This window comes from Falco naumanni, chromosome 13 (assembly GCF_017639655.2).
Source record: "Falco naumanni isolate bFalNau1 chromosome 13, bFalNau1.pat, whole genome shotgun sequence".
Lineage (NCBI taxonomy): Eukaryota > Metazoa > Chordata > Aves > Falconiformes > Falconidae > Falco > Falco naumanni.
The window spans coordinates 25490808-25515281 of NC_054066.1; the positions used below are offsets into that span (position 1 = coordinate 25490808).

A 24474-nucleotide genomic window follows, 5' to 3' on the forward strand; every position below is an offset into this window, starting at 1 on the left:
TTATTTCCCAAGTCAACCAGGTAAAATGTAAGAAAATAAAACTAATGGCAATTTAAATATGAAAAAGTCTTCAGTAGTCTCCATAATCCATATTTAAAGGGAACTAGCAAGAGCAGGTTGCCTCAAGTGAACTCTGTAAAGCAGTTCCAAATTGCTGTTTTGTTGAACGAAGTGACTTCAGATCTACTCCATTCAAGCGTGGAAAAGAGGGAAATTTAATATTAATATGCCGTTTCCTGTCTATGCACAGACTTGCAAGACTTCAGTGATGGCACAATTTCTTGTTTCAAAAGGATAGCAAGTATTTTCACAGTCTTGATTGAAATTCAACTCAACATTGAATTCTTCTATGAGTGAGCGATACATTATCTCAAATATTTTCCAAATAAATGATGTATTCTAATGGCCTCCTTGAACGTACATAATATTTATGTGTTGTGTAAGTCTATTTATGATACTTGTTACTTTGATCAGGACAATGCAAAATGCCTCTACAATTCAAACAATATCTCAGATTTGCAATTGTTGGCTTTCAAAGCATTATTCCATCATTGCATTGAAAGATTTACAAAATAAAAACAGGAAGTCTATGATAAATGTTACCATTTATTCTTAGAGTAATTAAAATGAATGATTTAGTATCTCTAAAAGTCTATACCAAGCTGCTCTAGGATAGCAAAGACCACCATGTCTGCTGAATTACATGACCACCTAGTTGCTTATATGACTTCTATTATACAACACATTAAGGTTGTTAAAAGTATTAATCACATTCAAATAAACCTTTACCTTTTAACGAACTAACACCCACATGCCTCACACGCATTACTGGATTTTATTTTATGAGTAGGAGGAGTCTCTTTTTGTTTAATGGTGGAGAAATGCAGGTCAAGTATAGATTAAATTACTTGTCTATACCAAATAATCTAAAAAACCAGTATTTTTTTCTTCTTCCTTTAAAACTATCCTGTCCATTAGCATTACCTTCTCTGAGCTTCCAGAACAATCCTAGAGCCTTTGAAAGCAAAAATTTAATTTTGTCCTTGCTCTCTCAGTGCTTCAGCAATATTGCTGAGGATTCTTCTAAAGCCCTACAATTCTTAAGGAATAACTCAAAGACAGGATACTTACATAGATAAGGATTAGCAAAGAATGGTGAATATAAATTCCATTAGTCTCTACCAATACCAAAATGACAAATAGTGGGAACACACTATCATACAGCTGCTTCCATAGGACTTTCACTACAAGTAAAGATGGTAGAGCTAGCTATTAGACCTAGCTCCTTGTAACAATTTTAAATGCAGATTTGAACTTACGTTGCTTTCCTCCCAAATACAAGATATCCTAGCGTCCTTGTACAGAAATATGCTACCTTCATTTCAAGGTTTTATTTTCACAGTGACTGAGTAAAAGCTTGTCCTCTTGAAGCTAAAAGGTATTTTGCTGTCACTTCATATATGAAGACCTACTATCACTTGTGGCAATTCACAAGTGTACTCTGTTTTAATATTGTATGTACATGCTCCTCCCACACATTTGTATCGAAAAATCACCAGTGGCATTTTTTCGCTTCATGCATATCATCCCCTCAAAACAAATCCACTTACAGTCAATTTGTTTCTTACTCACTTTCATGGGTATCTTCTCTATATGGCCTGCTGCTCCATATCCCCCGTAATTAGAGATTTCTTCTTGCTTGTTTTTCTCATATTTGTTTTTCTTGGTATCTCCTCGTAGATCTAATGCCCTGCTTTCTTTAGTATTTCAGCACACACATGGTAGAGAGCGCAGATGGAAGCTGCCACCTACAGATGACGCCAAGTAGCTTCTGTGCAGGTGGAGACTCCAAAAGCTCTGAAATCCACAGAGGCTTCTGTGCTACTGTGACATTTTCTATGCCTCATAGATGCTGGGGAGGACTAATCAAAGGCACTCTCCTACAAACTGAGAATAAGCACAGTTGTTGCATGCAGCAACTACACAGGTGACAGTGAATTGAGGAGTTGCATTCAGGCACTCATAACATTCAGAACCTATCCCCAGTAAGAAGAATGAGAACAAACACTCAGAGCTACAAAGCACCACAAACACTGTTTCAGGCTGCTTAGTCCTATAAGGCCTCTTCCTTCTATGAAGGATGTTACTTCATGTCTTGCTGAATTCCTATTTCCTATTTAGAGATGCTCTTTACACACCTGACTCACTCAGGTTTGTCACATGAGGGGCAGGGGTAGATGTGGGAAGACGTTATTCATTAGCCATTCCCTTGTCTCTGGCTTAAATAAAAAAACCAACAAACCAACCACCAAAAACTTTTAAAAAAACAAACTACTTCTGAACAGGTTCACATGGGGGTGGGATATTTCACAGACTACTGTTTTCTGTTTGAACCAGTATTAATAAAACTACTCCTGCTTACTCTGAAAAGAAAGCCACATCTAGTACATCTCACAGTTCTGCTTCCTTGCAACAGCATGTTCAGATGGCAGAATTAAGGAGTTGGGCAATGCTGCTTGGAGATTAAAAGAAGCAAAGATCTACAGGCACACACTGCAGGAGCAAGAGCACCATGGGCATAGCGGGGGAAACGCTACAGCACATAGAGGGAGATCTGGACGGTTGGTTAAGCCTGGGCACTGAAGGAGACTGATAAAAACAGACAAGCAGATGAAGAGGAAAGGCCCAATTCTGATGCAGAGGAGTGATGAAAGGCAAAGGCAAAACATCCCTTCCAGACCTTAACTACTATCAGTTATGGACAACACATAATCTCTGTCTGCAATACTTAGATCAACATTGCTGCAGGATGAAAATGAGATCATAGCAACCAAAAACCAAAACAGTGTTGAATTAAAAGGGTTCAGCTCCACATCTATGTTTATAATGCAAGTGCTAGATGGTTGCTCTTTTCAACACCTTGCCTTACTTCTCTTAAGAGATTCTCAAACACTGCTGCTCTCTTCTTCCCAGACCTCCACTAATAACTTCCTTAGATAAAGGAACAGACATGTTTGTGAATTCTGTGACTGAACTAATCACAGCCAGAGTTCCAGGACAAGAAAAAAAAAAAAAGGATGGTCCATAGCACATGCAGTCGTGAAACAAGACCTTTTTCGTGCTGGACCATGAAGGTGTAGCAGGGGCATTAAGGATTAAACTGAAAGTCTATTCTGTCCTCTTCAGCTCAAACATCAGCTTTACAAAATAAATGTTCAGGTACTATTTGGCAAGTGTGGAGTCAGCTTTGGGGTGGTGTGGGGTTTTTTTTAACAACAAAAACACCTGCTGCCTGTAATGTTACTGTGAATAAACAATGTTACTTTAATAAAGATGTTTTTATTCACCATATGTAAGCACACATGCTTTTTAAGACAGAGCAGGATTACTACAGGGTTTTAAAAGTCCATATCCAGTTTAATAAGAGAATAGTTTATTCCTCTTTAGTACTTGTAAGAATCATTAGACATCTTTCAACTCCCAGTAATTACTTTGGTTTTGGCAGACATTACTGTTTCCTCCTCCTGCTTTTTTGAATAAATCTGAAATTAACAAGTCAATAAACTGACATATTTACAGTAAAAATAACTTGGCTTCCCTCTCTTCTTCCTCCCACTTCTCATATTTTTCTTTGCAGATGAAAAGGTTATCGTTCACCTACAGGCTTTACATATACTCACAGCAATTTGGGTAGGCACCTCCACACCTTTCCTTTAGATCAACAGGATCTCAAGTTGAAGACCTGGTCTACACTAAGTTGTGTTGTCTTAGGTTTCGATTAATAGCTTAAAACAGTTTCTTTTGAAAAAAAAACCAGGAAAACCCAAGAAAGAAAACATGAGTTGCTCCAGTGAATTCAAATGGCTACAGGAAGTACACTATCATTAAATGCTCCAAGAACTGCTTTAATTTAAATGTGGGGGGAAAAGCATTTGAAAAGAGCAGTTTCAGTGTACCAATTAAAAAAGATGTCTTAAATCCTTAAACCTATTCTCTTTGTAACTACAAATTACATAACTGGATGTATGGGGAAACTGGGGCAGCGAACATCACCTCAGACAGAAACATTAACTGAAAAACGACGTTTTGCTATACTGTCAAGGAAGGAGGCAATCCCCAGTGCCTAAGTGATCATGAGGAGTTCAGACAGGCTGTCTTTGGCAAAGTACCCATGCTCCTAACATTGCCTTGACATGACAAGGTCAGTTAAAAAAAAAAAAAGTCACATTAAAGAGTAGATGTCCAAGTTCTCCAGCTTACTCCAAACTTCTGCAGGAGAATCAAGGGCTGGGAAGGCGTCGCTGCTCAAAAAGTAGCAGATGCAAAATGCAACTAGAGAGCAAGCATTTGGACTTATCATCTTATTGCAAGGGCAATTAAAGCATTCGCTTTCCTGTGGTGTCTGAGCAAAATTCTCAGAATTCAGTCAGAATTCAAAAAGCAAAACAAAACCAAAGGCTAAATATGTTGCTCAAAAGAGTTAGAAAGGAAACGACAGTTCTCTCTTCAAACAAGGAAATCCCCAAACCCACTGCACACACAGACACATGGATGACAAAAATAGATGAAAACAGAAGAGCACAGGAACTGAAGTTTCCCTGAGGTTTGGAAGAGATCATTCCTAGCTAACAAGTGCTTGGTTTTGTGTATTTAAGAAATTCCACTGCAGACATGGTACCATCTCAGCTACAATTCTGACAGAACTGATCTTTCTAAAAGCAGCCAATTGTGCATTAGCGCCATCAAATCATCACAGCATTAGATTTGTAGACATATACAGCAGCGTGGAAATAGTTTACATTATTAAATAATTATTTGGTTAGGCATAACTGTAATAGTTCAAGATTGCAGGGCTGAAGTACACAAACAAGTGGAAAGGTATTTTTTGATTAACAGGCTAGCTATTTGGTTAAAACTGAGTACAACCACATAATTTTAATTCTCTTCTTCTAGACGGTATATTACTTGTCATTATTGATTCTTCCTGAAGGAATAGTGTCAAGTCTGAAAAAGTATTTCTCAAGATTTATCACAATATTTAAACACTCAACTAAACCAAAAATCCTTTACAACACAGAAGGTCAAACCTTATTAACCCCAAAACCAGACACATATTTAACTCATTAGCTTGTATCAATAAGAAATTTTCTCATAGCTACAGCTGCTTTGCAATGACCCTAAAGACCAAAAAAGGATGTGGATAACTCACACAGCTTTTATCACATTAGCCACAGTCTGCAGTTTTCATAATCACTAGCTTTGAAGTATATTAAACAAAGCAGAACGTGACCTTACAGTTGATATTTTAATCATACCACATAAGAACAATTCTTTATCATACACACATTATTAAGGCCACCAAACGAGATGCCACTCGGAACTACTCAAAACACAAACAGGCAGAACAGAACACTACTGCTACACAGACAGGCCAAGCTAAGCAGTGGCTGCACTACCAGGAAGGTTCATGCTTTGAAATGCAGAGTCACTAGACCACTTCCAGCACCTACCTCCGATCTTGGCTTGGCTGAGGGATCAACTGGAAGTGAAATGTGTGCATGTGAGACTAATGGAAAACAAAATTGAAGCTTTTAATTTTAAAGTAATGCTACGTAGTGTCGCATTACTTAATAGCAAAATGCAGATTATCTTGTCTACATTTAAATTTAGTACAATATGTGGTTATCTTTTTAGAAACAGAATTTGTGGGAGGCAAAGTGAAAAAAGACGACATGGTATTCTTTCACTGAAGTCAGGAAATTGAAAATATTTCATATAGGAATTCACCAACTTAAATTTTCACAGTACTGTATTGTTAGAGACCTTCTCCAACATAAATCCCCCTTCCAATGACTGTACTAAGGTATTTACACTACAAAACCCCCACCATATTCCTAATGTGATTAACACACTTCACTTCCACCTGCACTTGGTAATTTATAGCAGTCAAAACGGCAGGGATGTAAAATAAGTCCAAAACTTTACATTTGATATTGAATTGTGGGATTATTATTTGTCTGAAAGTGGCTAGCTTCATTATCTCCAGAAGTTTAAAGAACACGTCTTGTTCTGTCAAGTCAATAATTCAAAATTCAGAAAGTATTTCCTTTCCTCCTGCAGGAATGCATATTGCATTATTTCTCCCCACTCCCAAGTTCCACTAACCTTTTATCATCCAGTTCACAAGACTAGCAGTGCTTGAAAGACATGAATTAAATGCAAGAATTTAAAAGATATTTCCAAATTTCACTACTCTGCTCTTTCAAGTATTTGCGCAAAAATACAAAGCTATCGCTAATCATAGTTGACTATATAGACGTCTTTCCCTACCATGTGCCCATTATAGTGACATGTAACCAGAGATACTGACTGTATCAGAGATAGTGCAAGAGTATATAAAATAAACTAGACATTAATTTTTGAAGACTTGTTTACATGCCAGAAAAATTAAGATGAGGACAACCTAAAGACTGAGCATAGGACAGACGTACATAACTCATATTTGACCTAGGCTTTACAAAGGCAAGAATAATATATTACCTACATGGATTGTCAGAAAGTATTTTTAAATGTATTCAGCTACACCAAAAATGTGTCTTTATGGATGATGAATTGAAAAGGACTTTAAAGAGCCAAGAGTAGTTAGATCTTGATATGATTAATCCTAAGCACTAACCCCTCGCCACTGTTAGTTTTGTGAGATTAGGAGTTGAATTAAATTACACATAAACACAGCATTTACATCTACAGAATAAATTTCAGAAGAGTTACTCCAACAATGTAGCGTTCCTAGAATTCTGCTAGACTATGCATGAATATATACACATTCTTCCATCTGAGAGGATGAGATGAGAAAAGGTCAAAAGACCCAAGTCTTAAAACATACACAAAACCACACCACATCAGCAGGCTCCCACAGTAAGCAAGTCACTTAGCAGCTCAAAGGTGCATTAATCCCAAGCCATTTTTGGAATCAATTTGAGCCGGCAGTGCCGTAGCTAAAGCATTCAGTAGGCTAACATACACACAGCATATTGTGTGGTTTCAACAATGAATATGAAAGTAGATGAGCAACAACTTCATGAATATTTTCACATACATGTGAACAAATCATTTGCTGAAAATGGTAGATGGAGAGACAAAGTCAAAGCAAATTTAAAAACCCAAACTCAGTCTCAAACTTAACTTGAGAATGTGAACATAGAGCATAGGAAGTCTGGTAGAGATATATTTTGGAACTCATGACTACATTTAATAGCAAACTTAACACCGCCACAAGCCTTCACCTTGTATTACCTCTTAAATTGCCCTGTGTAATTCTGTAGACAACCCATACCTTAAAGAAAAAGCCATTAACTGTTCCTCCATCCTACCTCAGCAACTGTTCCTCATTACACTCAACAAACCCACAACAGTTATGAAAAACACAACAGATGTAAAATAAAAAAGTATGAATCTGGTCCAAGACCCCACTGATTTGAAAAAAAAAAAAAAAGTAATAAAAAAAGAAGACAGAATTTGGAATAGCATTACAGAATTGATGGAGGTAGATAATATACTTTATTTTAAGTTTTAGCACCTGTAGGACTGTGGCTTTCTAGCTTAACTTTAAAATGTACTGATTTCACAGAAAGGATAAAATTCAATAGACAGGCATTTGACTTAATGTATGTTATGAGATTTTGGTAAATGTCTCTCACCTAAGCAGAACAGCATCATTTTCTATTAGACTGAACTACTGATCACATTAAAAACGATGAGACAAGAATTGAGGAATCGGAGATTGCAGGTGATTAATATTAGACAATTCATACACACTATTCTAGTTTTAAGTAGCCCTGTAATACCAAGATCCACAGAGTATTTGATACGTGAGAGATCACACAAAGACCCAATTAAAACAAGGTGGCAGGGGGAGGAGAAAATTCAGTACACGTAATAAAGTATAATAATCCAGATGCTTTTTTTCTTTTTTTTTTTTTCCCCTACGTAGTGCTCTTGCTCACCTACGCGAAGGCGAGGGGGACTGGGTACATGCACATGATCTGCCTGCTCCCACAGACATCACAGTCTTCCCACTTTGCCGTCTCAGTGCTGCAAGAAGTTACAGCCAGCGTTTGACAAGTTTAATACTCTAGCTGTTCATTCACACGTTCGCATCGGAATTCATGTGTCTCATTAACATTAGGTAATAGGGAGCAGTATTTAAAAAAAAAAAAAAAGCGACTTTTAATACTGATGCATCAGGCACGCAGACACAAACCCAGAACTGAGTTAACATTTTAACAATTGAGCTCATTTTAAATTTAACTTAAAACTTTAAATCTTCTGGCTTACCAGAACAATTACCTCGACATAATACACAAGTTTACTTAATTGTCTGAACAGCCGAAAGAGGGAACACCCGGCACACACGTACGGTCTGCGGCGCAGGGAGGGAGCTGACAGCACGGAGCGTGCCACACGGCAGGGAAGCCCCTCAGAACCGCGCTCCGGGCGGGCAGCGACCCCAAAGGGCACGCAGACCCTCACGACACCGCCTGCTTCGGCACGGACGGGTTCTGAAGAAGTCCCGCCGCAACACTTACCACAGCCCAAGTTGACAACAAAGTGCTGGTGCCGAGCGCCGAGGCTGGCGAGCGGGGCTGCGGCTCCTCAGGGGCGGGAGCGGTTTCCCGCCCACCGCCGCCGGCGGACAGCGCAGGCAGGCGGGAGACAAAGGGCGACCCAGCACCCGCGGGGTGCCGGGCTGGTTTCTCCCCCTTCCCAAGTTCTCCCACCGCCGGGGAAGCACCTCCGTGCCCACACGCCTCCTCTCCCCGCCGCAGCGGGCGGCGCGGCGGGCGCAGCCGCCCTCCCCTCAGGCGCTAACGGAACGCCGCGGAGGCGCCTTCCCGCTCGGCGCCAGCCCGGGCCGTACCGGCGCTCCCACCGGCGGCCCCTGGAGTGGCCAGGCGTTGCTCCGCTACCGACACCCAGACACGCGTGCACAGCCACAGAGAGCTTCACTCAGTTGAAGAAATAAACTAGAGCCACCGCCCACGCACACACCGCCAGCAGCGAAGGGACAGCGCACTCACCGGCCCGCCGCCGCCGCCGCCACACCCCCACCCGCTGCCCGCCGCCGAACACACAGCTCCGCGCTCCGCCGCGGCTGTGCTCCCCCCGCCGCCACCGCCGGGGTAGTCTCACCGCCCCGCCCCGCGGAGGCCCCGCCCACACCCCGCCAGCTGCGCGCTCCGATTGGGCGCTCCTGTCTCAATCTCCCCCCCCCTTCCCCTCCCAGCTCCGCGCTCCGATTGGGTGTTCCTGCCTCCCTCTGCCCTCCCCTTCCCGCCCGGTTCCGCCCCCGGCCCTGCGCCGCGCGGCATTGTGGGGCTCGTGGTCGCGGCGGGTGGACTACGAGCCCCAGGGGCCCGCGCGGCCGCCGGGCAGTTCCGGACAACGCCTGGTGTGTGGTAACAGCAGCGGACGCTTCCTCCTTGCAGGCGCTTCCGGCGCGGCGGCGAAGCCCACTCGAGAGCTCCGAGGGCTCCGTGGGGCGGGGGGGAGGTGAGGTGCCACGCCGCGCCTGCCCGCTGCCTTCCCGTCGTGGCGTGTGGCCGCGGGGAAGCGAGCGCGCCGGGAGGGCGGGGGGTTCCGTCGGGGTGCGGGCGCAGGGCCTGGCTCGCCCTTCGGGGCTGTGCCGCGCCGGGAGCGGGGAGCTCTTCCCAGTGTCGGGGCCTGCCTGAGGGGCGGCGGTGAGGGCGGGCAGGACGAGCGGGGGCCGCCGGTAGGTGCTGCCGCAGGTGAGCGCGGCCTTGGGCCTGGCCGTGCGGAGCAGGCGGGGGATGCCCCTTCCCTCCCTGCCCGGGGGAGGGTCCGGCGCTGCCGGGTGGTTGACCTGATGTCTCTCACCCCGGGGCGGGAGTACAGTGGGGTGAGGGCTCCTCCCCGTCCTTCTCCCCGTCCTCCCCGCAGCCCTCCGGCACCGCGGGTGCCTTGGGGCCTTCCCCGCCTCGGGGCGGGGGCAGTGGCGGGGGTGGAGGGGCTGCCCGGTCGGAGGCCGCTGGGCCCGGGCCGCCCCGCGGTGCCCGGCGAGCCCCGGGAGGGTAGCGGGGGCACGGCCGGGCCCGGCGGTGCAGGCCCGGATGTGCATTATTTTTAGCTCGTCCTAAGGCCGGAGCGGAGCGCTGTCAGGTGGCGGCGGTGGGCGCCGGCGGTGCGGTCAGTGCCGCTTCAGGTCTGCGGGAGGCGTCCCGGCTCCTGCCCGCTGCCGGCTCCTGCCCGCTCCGCAGCCGGAGGGCGGGCAGGGAGAGCAGCCGCCCCGCCGGGCTGTGCTCCTCCTGGTGACTGACCAGTCTGGGGGGACGTTTGGTGCCTGGGTCACCCATTAGGTTGTTGGTGTAACTGGTGAGTGGAGCTGGTTGTCTCCTGGGGCACAGATGTATGGCTGAAACCCGGGACCAGGTTTGTGCCGTTCCTGTTACCAGAGGAACTAATTGCTCTCTGCTATCTGTTTGCTTGTTGGGATGTGTTTGGATGTTTGAAACTGTGTCTTACCTGTTAGCGTTTGATAGAGTAACAGCTCTACTTTCATATTCCCAAAGAGGAAAAAAAAAAAAGAAACGGGGATATGTTGTTGTGATCATACATGCTAAGAACCGTGACCTGTTTCAGTTATATTTTAATGTTGCTACCCAGTGAAATTGGAGCACCATCCGTGAGGCTGTAGTTTCTCATGTTGTAGGCAGACACAAAAGCCAGACTAAATCCATTTTGAAGTTCAGCATTGCAAAAGAACATGAACTAATTGTAAGCCCGACTTCAGAGTAGGCTTGGATTTTGTTTTTTTAAGTTGTTATCATTCTAAAAATAGACATCGTGGGTATTGCAAGTTCATCTGATTTCGGAATTAGTCATACGAATTGCTCTTGCAATAATAAAACACATAAGCAGTTATGCTTTGTCAGAGTGAACTGAACCGTAAGTGACTATTATATGTGTGTGGAGATGTTTGAAAATTGCATGTCTGTACCCTAGCAGGAGGCATTTAAACATACTTTAAACACTTCGATGCTGTTCTCTGGTGACATTCCTTTTATTGACTCTTCAGTGAAACTGCTGGCTGTAAGAGTAAACTACGGGATCAGTGCAGTAGAGTGCCTTTTTAGAGCTTCTTGTTATCAACAGTTATCTGTATGCCCATTCCAATGAATTCAGCCATACCGTCATGAAGTCATGTCAGTTTTTAAAAGATGAAAAGTAGCTCTGTATCTGAAGCGCAAAGCCTTTAAGCTTTGTACCATACAGTCAAAGTTACACAATGGGAGGTAATTGCAATCTGTAATTGAAATACAGCAGTGGCAGGTAAGTTACTGTCTGACATGGAGATGTGGGTTTTTTTGATTACTTCTAAGTGACCCTTAATAAGAAGTAGATAGTTAACGTACTATGCATGGGGTATATGTATAGTTAAAAAGCAAACTTGGCAATTTTATTTTTCTTCTTCTGTAAGATTTGCAACTGCAGTTAGTAAATTACCTAAACTCCCACCTCCCATGCACATTGGCCTTAGAAATAGAAGCCAAGCTTTTTGCCTCTGAATTTGGAATAGAATTCTTGTTGCTACTTCCCTTCCCCCACTCTTTTTTTCCTGAACTTAAATTAGTTTTTCTGGTAACTCAGGAGTCTTGGATCAGGTTAAAGGTAAGACCTCGTCTTGAATCCTCACTGCAAAAAGTGGAGCAGACCTTCATGGCAGCAAGGATAGTCTTTTCTAGCAGGAATAGAGCTGTAATTTTTGCTGGAAGCCAACCACTGAAATAATCATTTTGGAGGATTCCTGCCTGAGGCTTTGTTTCTCGTTAGTATTTTTCTAAAAAAGAGGATTAATATCTGTGTGCTTAAGGTTTTGCAGCTCTAAGGTGAATGGAGCCTGGAGAAGGGAATAAAGACAACAGTGCATAGGTAGATCTACTGGTGGCACAGCTGAAGAATAACTGAAATTGTGCCAATTATATCTAATGTTACTGTTATTTTAAAAACTTAAAAAAAAAATCATAATCATTAGATACAGCTCTGTTCTCTTTAAACACTGTTTCAAGAGATGGTGTTAAAACCCTTTATTTCATGGATACCTTGCTTGTTTTTGCACTGTCCAATGAGCAGATGTGGTTTTGGGGCACATAACTGCACTCTGTAGTCACTGCAATGGTTATGTTCTTACCGAGTAGCTCTGCAGTTCTGCCACTTAATTTTAGCACATGACCAAAACTGTCAGTAAATGGTACAGGTTAGAGAAAGCAAATTATCATTGTAGGTACTGATAAAACTAATTGCATATTTTAGGAAGTGCAGTGTTTTTTGCTGTTTACCCTTTTGGCTTACAGGAAGTTTATCTTACTGTAGGTTTTCTTCTGCTAAAGTTCAGTTCAATGATGTAAAATGTTATTGGATAGATACGAATGAATGGGTCTATCAAAGAATCCTTCCAAATATATTTCTCCTGTAAAATGTACCAGTTCTCACAGTGTTAGCTGAGTAACTGGGGTAATATTTTAGTGCTGGAGCCTAAAGCTTAGAATGTAAGATTTATACTGACAGTGAAAGCATATACTCCGTGTTAGTACATCTCTTGGAATACAGCTTGGTGCACTTGATGGCTTAAGAATGAGCAGCCAGGATTGCATTAACTGGCATCTTAGCATAGTTTTCAGACTTAGATTCTCTTCAAATTCCCTAAATCATTCTGTATACTCTCTCTGATGGTTGATTTTATCTGTTGTAGCATGATTCTAATTGCACATACACAGGTTTGAATCTGTGGGATCACTGTAACCAAAAAAAAGATCAGACTTCCATGCAGATTAATATTTGGCAGTATCCTCCTAGCTTCTCCTTGTCTTTCCTCCTCAGACCAATTAACAAGTTTGCCAAGTAGAGTAACACCTTGGTTTTTTGCATCTTACAGCATTTTGCCAGGATTTTCTGAACAATGTGACTACATTTGGCTGTTCTGATAGGTCACCTTCCCTTGGAATTTTATTCCTTTTTTTTTTTTTTTTTTTGAGTAAGTTAAAAAAAAATAATTGGCAGATGAAACTAGGGTAAACTTGTCTCAAGACTCTCTTGAGATTGTAGTGGACTGAAGTTAAGGTTTTAGAAGACGGCGTTATCATAAAGCTTGGCAGCTGTGCAGATGTCTGCTTTTGGTCACATACCAAAAGAACTAGTGAAAGCTCCTAGATGCTGCAGGATAATGTGCATTAAACTTTGGCTTTAGTAAAGCCATTTTGAAGGCTAGTGGACTTTCTAATAATTGATTTAAATAGTTAGGACAGAAACTTCCGTTTTCATGGGGATTTGGTCCATAATCAGGATCGAGACCCTTCTTCAAAGATAGTTTTATGTGATTTAGTGCAGCTATGACAAACTATCTTTCTGTAATGCAAATAAATGTGGGGGTTTTTTTGAAGATTTTTATCCATGCTATTTAACGCTAGCAAAGATTGCAGTGCATCTAAGTTACATCCGAAAGATGTGAAGGAGATCCCTAGCTGCAAAGACAAATAGCGTGGCAATGTTAGCAGTCAGATACTTGCGTGACAGCCTTATGCTACCTGATATATCTGCTGGAAAATGGGAAGATTTCTTGACTAGTGAACAACCAGTGTGATATATTGAATATATTTCTTTTCATATGTTGGCAACAACAGTATTTGATGTTCTCAAGTATTTCTTCATCTGTATTTAAATCTCCCTCTTGTCTTCAGTCACAACACTTGTATCCTCTGTGTTAATACAAATCCAACGGTTTGTATTTTGTATGAAGGGTGTCAGTGTGTGGTAAAGCGGTAATAGATGGTGTAAATTGTTTTTATATGGGAGTTTAACAGTACCATGGATTAATAACGATAGCTTATGGCTCTTCAGGAGAAAATGAGTTCTTCATGATAGTCCATAGTGTAATAGGTTTTCATCATAATAAAAATCCATCACTTGAGTTAGTATTTCCTTTTCTTTGAGGATACTGCTAACCCATAAAAACCAAGTAATTGTCTGTAATGGTTATTTTGTCCTTTTTTGCCCTTCTTCCTATGTTCAAAAATCTTTTGGGCAGACTAGATTCTAATGTTCAATGACCTGATATAACTTTAAAAAACTTGCTCTGTTGAGAATACAGTACTCCAGATAAAAACTTCCAGTAGATTAAACTCTAAATCCTGTCTTCAGTGGTGCTTGCTATTGTAGTATCTTGCATGAGTATATATTTTTACTGAACTTCCAGAAAGACAGAATTAAACAGTAAAACAAACAGCTCTGCATCCACTCTGCCCCTTACATGCCAGAGTCGTTAGTGCAGGGAATATGCATGTATAATAAATGGGACAGCTTGTAGTTGCAGTTGAGTGAAAACTTGTTCAGACAAGTTTCTTCCCCCCATGTGAGTAGACCTTGCATGAATTTATGTAACTCTGAAACAAGTTCTTTAAAGATATTCAGCTTTTTGAGGAATGATGAATATTCACTTGTATTCTTCTATGTTCTTGACAGCCATAAAATATCTACTGGTAGGTGATAAAAATGTGAGAGTCCTGATTGTTACAATTCCATCCATGTGGATGTATCTCATCTATACAGGCCCCTTTCTAAAGGTAATCCTGTTCTGTGACTATAGGAATCTGCTCATGTATGTCATGTTAAAGGGGTGGAACAGTAAGAGAAGCACAGCTGAGATTTTGCAATAAGTAGTTCATGTTAGAATACTTACATATTTTTCTTCAAATCAGGTGTTAACTGTTGGCTGTTTCTGTAGTGTGACCAGTTCTTCAGTTGTTTTCTCACTTTTGGGTATATTCATGCTGCCTAATTGCATGTTCAGATGAATGTGTGTGATATTTGTAGTCATCCAAGTTCTTCTTTGTGCTTACTGTAATCAATAACAAATTTCACTTCTATAATTATAGTAAAACTACTATATACCTGCCCTGGGCAAAAACCTTCTATTTAAACAGCCTGGAGATTTTTAGCCAGTGCAGAGCATAATGAGGAATATAGCCTGAAGAAATATCTTGGCATTTTTTAACATGTTCAAGCTATTGGGAAGTAATATTAATTACTATAGTAGCTTTTGCTGTTTCTTAAAAAAATCACTTTTTTTCACTTCTTAGTAAATACCCATAAAGTCATTAAGTAAACGTATAAATGCCTGATGTTTGAAACTTGTTAGGAGGAAAAAAACTCCTCTAGTGCATGACATACTCCAAGCAAATCTAAAAATTTAAACTGTTAATCTTTTTGTGTGCCTTTATTCCTAATGTGGACTTTAGGTCTCTAAAACTCAATTATGTCATATAAAATATTTTAAAAGGATCTTACAGACAGAAAATATAGCAGGCTGTAACAAGGATTTCTTATGAACTGTAGGGTGACTTTTTTTTCTTTTCCACATTATTTCTGGGTCTGAGCAATGATCACTCTATGTTGGATATGATGAGTTGGACTGGGTGGAGAACTTCCAAAACCTACGTTCAGTTACTGGAACAATAATTTTTCCATTGAGTTAACATAGCTGTTGACACACCCTGAGTGGAAACATGACTTAAGACTTTTGCTTATGTAAAACCAAAGATGTGGTATTTGGAATTCAGATGGGTAGAAAGTAGGCACTGATCTCCAGCAGAATCACAGCTTGATATGTATGCAAAAATATGGAGTATTTATAGGTAGTCTTAATGTTAGTTGCCATAATGCATCTGTATGGGTTTTGGGTTTACAGCACGTAATGCTTCTCAAGCTTTTTCTGTATGTGAGTTGTCAGGAATCTCACACTGCCGCTTACGAGCAGTGGCAAGATTTTTGTAATACATAGCAAATAAAATTACTTCTTTCAGGAAAATTCATTCCGTAAGAACTTGAAGTAAAACATTTTTGGAACAACCTTACTCCTTAAAGTATCTGTTCACTTAATAGATTTCAGTTCAGGTTTTGAAGTTACGTGAAGTAGTCATTCCATATTTACTCAATTCATGTCGTAAGTAATTCCTAGTTTCTAGGTGGTAACAAACTAATGGTGTTTTGTGCCTTTTCATTTTTAGAACCTGTCAGTCATGAGCATTCATAATTATGTGTTTTTGTTTTTTTTCCTCACGCAACCTAAGGACAATATATTTTTCAAGTTCAAGTGTTCTTGCACAACGAGGAAAAAGAAGAAACATTTCAGTGAATGAGGAGTTTTTTGCTTCGATAGTGTTTTCTTTGGGAAGTGGGTCTTTGAATGAGGATGACAATGGAAGAGATGAAGAATGAAGCAGAGACCACTTCTATGGTTTCCATGCCTCTCTATGCTGTTATGTACCCTGTCTTTAACGAGGTAGGCTACATTTTGCTTTGGAGTAATAATCCCCTTTACATGGGGAAATATGATCATAGTAACAGGTTGCTCATCTTGACTGAGAAAGCTTTGTGTCTAACACCATCTTGTTTCTATGCTTTGTTTTACCGTTCTTTCCATGAAAACAATTTCATGCTTATCAAAGGTTGCTAGTTGTCTTGGCCCTGATTCTTTTTCTTACCTTTTACAGAAGATTTTAACAAAAAATATTAGGCCTGGCATTCTGTGGCAGGAAGTAATGTACAGTTGAACGTGTGCCTGTCAGCTCCATACATTTTAATTTTACTGCTAATGATTATCATTCAATAGGATATGTGTTCTTCTGCAAGTGTCAGAGATTGTCAAGGAGTTCTCAAAAGCTTGTCAGATTTCTGCTGTAGGCTGGATAAAGGCAAAATAACTCCAGTGACATGTTTGATTTTTATGTTTTTATTTTGGGAGGAAGTCTTTCCTTGGGGATTAAACTTCATAGTATCTCTCCTTCAAACGGACCAGTAGTTTGAATGCTTTTGTCAACTCCCTTTTTCATTATGCTCTATAAGGCAAGGCTTGAGTACTTGACTTGTTCTGTTCTGATAACATTAGAATTGCTAATAATTCTAAACTTTTGTTGCAGCTAGAAAGAGTAAATCTATCTGCAGCTCAGACACTGAGAGCAGCTTTTATTAAGGTGAGAAGTAACTTGTCTTGAAGAATGATTGTTCATAAGGTAAACCCTAAATGATGAAGCTAAAAATTCAGCTGTCTTGTTTCCTTGTATCTCCGTGTTTGAAAACTGCATCCTTGATCCAGGAGTCTAAAAATAAAGTGGAGAATTACATGGACTGTAAGTTCGAGATGTCTGCAAATGTTATGAGTAGAAATCTGAATGATACGAGTAAACTGAGCAATTTTAAACAGACAGAATCTTGCCTATGTAGTACATACAAAAGCTTAAATCTGGAATCAGTCAGTGAAGGTAGTAAGATAATAAACTTAGTCTAAGTGTGACAAGATTATGTAGAAAAGGTGTTCATGAGAAGTAGGCATGTAGCAGACTTTGAGCATGGTTTACAAAGTGAATGGTAATGGGATTTCTTTTGTGGATAAGTTCAATGTTTGTATTTGCATCCAGAAGTAAACGGAAAAAAGATTCTTCTAACTTTTTTATACATTCTTAAAGAATGACGATACAGATATTCCTTTTATTGCTTTATTGAAGTGGTGATGTTTTGAAATACTTTAAATGAAAAAAAAACGTAGACATGACTTATCTTAACATGTGAACTATGCAACTGAGCAATACTTCCCTGTTTCTACACTTAGATTGAAGTGTACCTAGATAATCTTAAGTCTGAACTAGAGCTTGTACGAGTTAAGTGTTTTTATGACTGGTGGCAAGGAGCTAAGCTGAAAGCAAATAATGTAAAAACTGAGATATTGGTAGAAATGGTAGTGCTAGCTAAAAAACCACACAGCCTCATTCTTACTCGACACAGCATAATCTTTTGATAGCAGTGCAGGTAGTGTGAATACCTTCAGTGTTAGTCTAGCTTAGCTTTACTTAGATATGTCATGAATCAGAAGGTGTTTGTTTTTTCCTGGAAAAGCAATTCCAAGATGATGTTTGAGCATATGATGTGATTCATAAGAGGCACATTCACAAAATGGCATGTGGAAGATGGGGGAGTAGCACCTGCTGAGTGAATTAAATCCCAATGGATATATCTTTGTCTCAAAGCTTAGTGTTTATGGAAATAAACAGAATGTAAAATTTCATGAAAAACTTTCTTATTCAAATTGAAATGAGTGGAAAGGCTTATTGGAAAAGTTGCTTATACAAAGTCACTGATGTAGTCCAAGAAAAATGGATGTTGTAGTGGAAGAATGGTTTTCAGTGTAATGTGCTAGTCTAAAGCCATTAGACTTTTAAAATTTCTAGCAAAGTCCCACAGTATATGAACTGAGTCATGTGAAAATCTGCCTTTGTGTTTGCAGTCTTGCATATTTAAGAATGGAAATTTTCTTTGCCATACAGGCTGAAAAAGAAAATCCAGGCCTTACACAGGACATCATTATGAAAATTCTGGAGAAAAAAAGTGTGGATGTGAACTTCACAGAGTCTCTTCTGCGTATGGCAGCTGATGATGTAGAAGGTAATATCTCATCTGTTATGCTGAGTAGATGTGTTTTTAATCACACTGTTAACTAGGAACATGCATTTCTCTAAGCCCATTTTCAGAAGAGGTTATTTGTTTCTTAATAGATTTTTTCAGCATGATAGAAGAATACTTGTATTTCCTGAATATCTCTTTTTGAGAAGTTAAACCTCCCTTAAAAAAACCCCATACTTGACTAGTAAGAGAAAGAAAGAGAATGAATGTTTAAAACTGTGTTGATGTGGGTGCATAATTCACAGTTCACAATGCTAGCGACCAGAAAAAAACATGTATGGAGTATAATATTCACCTTCCTTTTCTCTGCTTCAAATTAAAAGCAGTAGTTATACTGTCAGAGAAAGGGAGTATACAGCAGACTTTTAGTTATTTGAATACAGCATTTGATTAGTGTATTGTCTTCAGTGCCCCTCAAGTAAGGTAAGATGGGCTCTCTTTCCAACTTGCAATAACAAAGATTATTGCTGGCACTGTGGCTCTGTTGATGCAGAGCATATTCATTGCACTTTTCTAACCATGGCTACTTCGGGGCTGTTCAGCCTACAAATACAGTATGGCAATACTGCTGCATTTTGTGAAGTAGTGTTTTTAGCTGTCACTAGGGACTTGGAGGAAAAACTAATGGTATATTTGAATATGTTCTTTTGTTAAGAGTATATGATTGAAAGACCAGAACCAGAATTCCAAGATCTTAATGAAAAGGCACGAGCACTTAAACAGATTCTTAGTAAGATTCCTGATGAGATCAATGACAGAGTGAGGTTTCTTCAGACAATCAAGTAAGTACTGTATTACGTATTTTTTATTTCAGATTGAGGGGTCAAATTTTTTAGCTAGGTCTGAATGTTCAAATGCTGTAGGAGATGCTAGGAACACTGTTCCCATTGGAAGAGAGCCTGAACCTCTCATAAATGAGCAGACTGAATTGAGGATATTTAACAAGAGCCCCATGTTGCTAGACCGAACCTAACTGGCTGATTCCTAGTTTGAATTTCCGTGTCACCGGTGTAGCTGTTTGCATTTGGTATTGCTACATCTTGTCTGGCACTTACCTCTGTAGAGGCTGTTTTAAGAAGTATTTGACTACTGGAAGGGGATTAAATTCCATCTAAATAGGATAGCTTAAGGATATTACAACTATCTTTTTATTGCCAAATAGGGACATCGCGAGTGCAATAAAGGAACTTCTTGACACAGTAAATAATGTCTTCAAGAAATACCAATACCAGAACCGGCGGGTATGTGCAAGAACTATTTTTATACAATGTTTTTAATAGTGTTAAGAGGAAGGATATCCTTTTGATCAGAGGCTGAATAGGAGAGCTTAACTGGTCAATAACATAATATTTTTAACGAAAGGATTGTTGTATGGTAGGTCTTAAAAAAAATAAAATCAACTTCTATATCTAAGGTAATGTTAGCCAATTTTCTTACTGGTTTATCCTCAAGATTCTCACTGTACCTAACAATACGTGAATTAAGACTCTGCTCCTGGTGTTCTTGTTTTCTTAGGCACTTGAGCACCAAAAGAAAGAGTTTGTAAAATACTCCAAAAGTTTCAGTGATACTCTGAAAACCTATTTTAAAGATGGAAAGTAAGTATGACTTTTGTACTAACGTTTTACATAATGAAAGGCCTTGTTGACTAACAGGGGAAAACAGGATAAACTTTGGGGCATAAACTCCATTCTTCAGGACTTGCCTGTTTTTTTCCTCACCTGTGTCCTCAGACCATTGTGGCTGCTTTAAAATACATTCATGCCTTTTTTAACACCTTTGAGGAGAGGGAAGTTGGTTAAATGCACCACCATACAACACCTGTGTGCAGTATTAGCTTTGAGCTTGAATATGTGAAGATAAATTTCATGGCCCCTGTGTGGTTTTCCTCAGTGTATATAAGAGGACAAAGAAACTTTTGAATGCTTAACTGAAAAAAAAGTAATCTGCTTATTTGAAATATCATTTGCAAACGCTTAACAGCTGCAGAGTTTTTTCTTTGATTTACATTTTTATTGTCCTTTCTCTAAGGTTCCTTATAGTGGTTTGCAGTATTTGGATTTACTCAGCTGATTAATCATTTTATATCTGAACATTTTTAGCCTGCAGACTGAGGCTTTTTTCAAGTCTTCACCTTGGATTTTTGATGTCACTGTTCATGCGTATCTCGCTGTAGTGACTTATTCAGATGATGGGTGTATCCCCCTCAGATTTTGACAGTGCCAAAGCGTTCTATGTGGTGCTGTTTCAAAGATGAGAACTAACTTTCATGTCTGGTCTGTTGAGCTTGGCAAAGGCCAAGAGCGCTCAGGGGATGGTGCATTATCAAAGGAGAGGGAAGTCTTGAGACCAGCTGTAAATACTACGTGGCTTCTATGAAAGCATCCCCCACTCCCACCATTGAAATTGGGCTAAATTTGGTTATGATACTAAAATGAGAAATTTAGGCGTTGGTAGCTTTATGATTACTGAACAGATGTATAGGTAAGTTTTCGTATGAACAAGGTCTAAACAGTCTTGGTTCATTTGAAAACTGTTTGACTGAAAAAATGGGGAAGAGGTTGGATGTGTTGTGCATGTACCCCAGCCATACTGAAGGAGAGCAGCTTTGTTTAGCCCTATGTGAAGTGAATACTGCGCTGCGTATTGCGGGTGTAAACTTAGTGTATTAGGTATTATCAATATTACAAGAAATCCCAGGTAAGGCCTTTATTCCATGTCCTTGTGGAATCAAAAGTAATTTATATCTGTCTGAACTGCAGGCTGAATAAGACACCCTGCTCCCACCAGAAGGTTACAGCGCTAAACAAAATAGTCATGCTCACAGACTTTGTTACTGAGCTGAAAAATTCTGTGACCTCACACGTCTGTCGGAGCAAAAAGATAACTCAAATAGTATGTTGTTTCCATATGCATGCATGCTTAGCAGTTCCTGAGGAAAGAGTTGCAAAATCTGAAATTACTAGGAGATGAAGTGTTCAGCTTTGGAAAGAACAGGTGTTTAACGATCATCTGCTCCACTCTTAGTTAGCTAAAATCTCAGGGTTAAATGATTGAGATGTCAATGATGATCGAGAGCCAAAGCCTTCAAGTTCCTGCCAATAAACATAGTCTTTATAGGATTATCTATGCAAATGAGTTTATCTGTTTGCCAGCAGTAAGCTTCAGGTAGATTATGATATGGTAAAACATCAATATGCTTCCAATTTGCAGAGCTTAGATGCCAATATACTTAGTTGCCTGACCTTAATGCTGTATTTATTGAATGACATGTTTCTAAAAATGTCTGAAGCAATATCTTTTTGTTTTAACAGGGCAATAAATGTGTTCATAAGTGCCAACCGACTAATTCATCAAACCAACTTGATACTCCAGACCTTCAAAACTGTGGCCTGAAAACTGTATATGTTGAGAGTTGTACTTTTCAATGGTGGATAGGGTACCTTTATATGTAAATTTTAAAGTTTTGACTGTATAAATTATCAGCCCCTCTTGAGGGGCCTAATGCAGGATTTTGAATGGGATTATTGCCATCGTACACCATATTTTTGTAAAACATTGTAGCTTAATCATAATCTCACAATGAAGAATTTTGCATCACTTTTTGCTATTATCATTCTTTTCAGAATTATAAGCCAAAAGAATTTACGCCTTAATGTGTCATTATGTAACATTCCTTATAAGAATTGTAAATATTTGGTGTTCTGTTTCTGACATTTTAACTTGAAAGCGGAAAAACTGCAAGATTATGTATTTAACAATATTGGTGGCAAATATTCAATAAATAGTTTACATCTGTTAGACTGTCTTCTTGTATGCGAACAAAAATGCATAACTCATCTTTCTAGAACTGCAGAGCATTCTTTAAATGGAAAAATTAAAATTATTTGGGTGCTTAAAGCTACTGGCAGTTAAGATCAGTATAAAATGAGGGGTTTTCCTTAAAACTCAGATTTTTGGCTGTGATCTAATACTAGACCAGTATAATTCTATTAAAATGTCTTTGACAAAATAATAGAGAACCCCGGAAGTGAGATGTGCTTTTGTTTTTGATAGAAACTAAATCTCACTTCTTTCTTAATCTTCTTTTTGTGGTGAGTTAATACGTTTTTACTGCTAGAGTATTCCCAGGTTTGGAGCAGAGGTTTACTTTAAATATATGCAGCACAGTGTGAGTTTAAAATATTAAGGTAACTAGGGTTTTTATATTGGTACCCTTTTGGGAGGGAGGAAGAGAGAAGATAAAACTCTTCCAGTAGTGCTAGTGATGTCTACTATGCATGCCATAAGGCAACTTTTTTTTTTTCAGGGACTGGAATCACGCGAGACCTGGATTGTCAAAGCTTGTCTGTGTAGTTGGTTAAGAACTGCTGATGGACAGATTCAAATTTTATCGCTGTGATTTCATGGTAATATTTCACAAGTTCTAATGGATATCTTCCATGCCCCTTTGAAGTGCACCTTGAGTTTATTTTGAAATAGAGTAAACCTCTGAATGTTTTCAAAATACTTACGTGGCCATAACTAGTAAGTTTAAGGAAGGATGTGAAGTGAAGCGATTTATAAAGCTGCACAAGCTGTTGTAGGAGGATCACTTCAGATTGAAAAAAGCACAATTGCTACAGAACTATTCCTTCTTTAGGTATAAATGAGGAGGAAAAGGTACATCCAGACTTTTCTTGCACGCTGACCTGGTGCTGTATTGCTCGTGTGGGGCAAGTGCCTTATCCAGAGTGCAAGAGCCAGGTCCTCGACTCTGGCTCTCTGCTTAAGTGATCTGAAAGGGGAAAATGCTATCTGCAGCCCTCCGAAACAGTGCTGGACGTTCTGCTGTGTATCTGCATGGAAATGTTTCCTTGATGAAAGCACTGACTGTAGTGAAATATGACAATGTGAAGGAGAATATTATGTAAAAGTGAGTTCTTGGAAATGTATGTTGTGAATTTCTTGGTTACATGAAGCTATAAACGAGACATGGTCCTTAAAGCTTGCTGTTTGGGCAGTTCTCTGTTTTGACAGTGGTGGTTTATGTTTATTAGCAAATTGAGCTTAGTAACATGACAAAGGGATGCGTATACAATTCATAGCTAAAACTTCTTGATATTTATTAAAGCTTGGTATGCTAAACTGTCTTTTCTTGGAAACTGGTAGAAGAGAAGCAATGTTAGCAGTTACTAAGGAGGCAGTCTGACAAAATTAGAGTAATATTTAATTTGCATCTTTGAATTCTCTTAGTAAAAAGGTTGAGCAGTCACCTTTCAGATGGTGTTAAATTAAGCTCTAGCACCAAAGGGCTTAATGAATACAAACTAGTCAGGTAGAAGAAAGGGAAAGGCACCAAGAGTTTCTGATACTTCATTTGTGTCAGAGTATACTTGGTGTCCTGGGGAGACTGCACCAGTAGCTGTAACGAGAGACATGAAAGCTTGGGTTATACTTTGTGAATTAGACTTAATTACAGTAAAATTGTGAGATTTTTTTGTTTTCTTGGATTGAGAGGGACAGTAGCTAGTGTTGGCAATCGTTAGTTCAATGATGCTGTGTTTATGTCTGCAGGTATACTTAAAAAAAGATTAAGATTAAAAAAAAATGTATGACGGGTCCCAAATAAGACACAGTGTTACGTCTTGCTAATTGATTCCTTGGATTTAAAATCAAAGAGGCTATCAAGAAATGAACTGTTCCTGTTCCATCACTTCCTCCTAAGAGCTGTATTGGGTAAAAGGTACAAATTATAGGGCTAAGATTCAGGCAGTCCGGCCAATATGTTTTGTTTTATTTGTAACTTTGTTGTGATTTCATGTTGTTACCCTTAAAAGAAATGGAAAAATACTAATTGTAATCAATGTCTGGTAATGGGAAAACTTGAAAACGGATGTCTTCAGGTCATACTCTTCTCTTGTGTGCAGTGAATCCATATCTAGTGGTCTTACAAACTTTATTTTC

The 24474-nt window shown here is 39.8% G+C and overlaps 2 protein-coding genes across 7 annotated transcripts in view; one reads left to right on the plus strand and one right to left on the minus strand.

Annotated features, from left to right (window-relative positions):
- Nucleotides 1–9974, minus strand: part of LOC121096593 (neuroserpin) — a 51594-nt gene extending 41620 nt beyond the window's left edge. Inside the window, exon 1 of one of the 4 annotated variants that reach the window (XM_040612718.1) lies at nt 9884–9974. The gene's annotated coding sequence lies outside the window, so the exon portion shown is untranslated. Of the gene's footprint in view, nt 1–8006; nt 8095–8588; nt 8994–9080; nt 9149–9883 lie in introns of those variants that run through there. The other 3 variants (XM_040612719.1, XM_040612721.1, XM_040612720.1) reach the window with 3 other exon arrangements.
- On the plus strand, nt 9397–22329 carry PDCD10 (programmed cell death 10). 3 transcript variants are annotated; one of them, XM_040612723.1, is made up of 9 exons: nt 9400–9557; nt 14536–14636; nt 16143–16354; nt 16992–17045; nt 18393–18510; nt 19184–19310; nt 19691–19769; nt 20044–20126; nt 21843–22329. In XM_040612723.1, the coding sequence occupies exons 3-9, from the start codon at nt 16259–16261 to the stop codon at nt 21922–21924; spliced, it is 639 nt and encodes a 212-aa protein (XP_040468657.1). In that variant the 5' UTR covers nt 9400–9557; nt 14536–14636; nt 16143–16258; the 3' UTR covers nt 21925–22329. The 3 variants fall into 3 exon arrangements, with proteins under 3 accessions (XP_040468660.1, XP_040468657.1, XP_040468658.1); XM_040612726.1 differs by lacking the exon at nt 14536–14636 and having other exon boundaries at nt 9397–9557; XM_040612724.1 differs by lacking the exons at nt 9400–9557; nt 14536–14636 and having other exon boundaries at nt 16142–16354.
- Nucleotides 22330–24474: the final 2145 nt, after the last annotated feature.

What these genes read in the sequence shown, in the direction of transcription:
- PDCD10 (XM_040612726.1), top strand. Translation starts at nt 16,259, where the DNA reads ATGAGGATGACAATGGAAGAGATGAAGAATGAAGCAGAGACCACTTCT. An exon ending in GGCAGCTGATGATGTAGAAG is followed by an intron (nt 18,511 to 19,183) that starts GTAATATCTCAT and finishes TCTTTTGTTAAG; the next exon opens with AGTATATGATTGAAAGACCA. An exon ending in ACCTATTTTAAAGATGGAAA is followed by an intron (nt 20,127 to 21,842) that starts GTAAGTATGACT and finishes TTGTTTTAACAG; the next exon opens with GGCAATAAATGTGTTCATAA.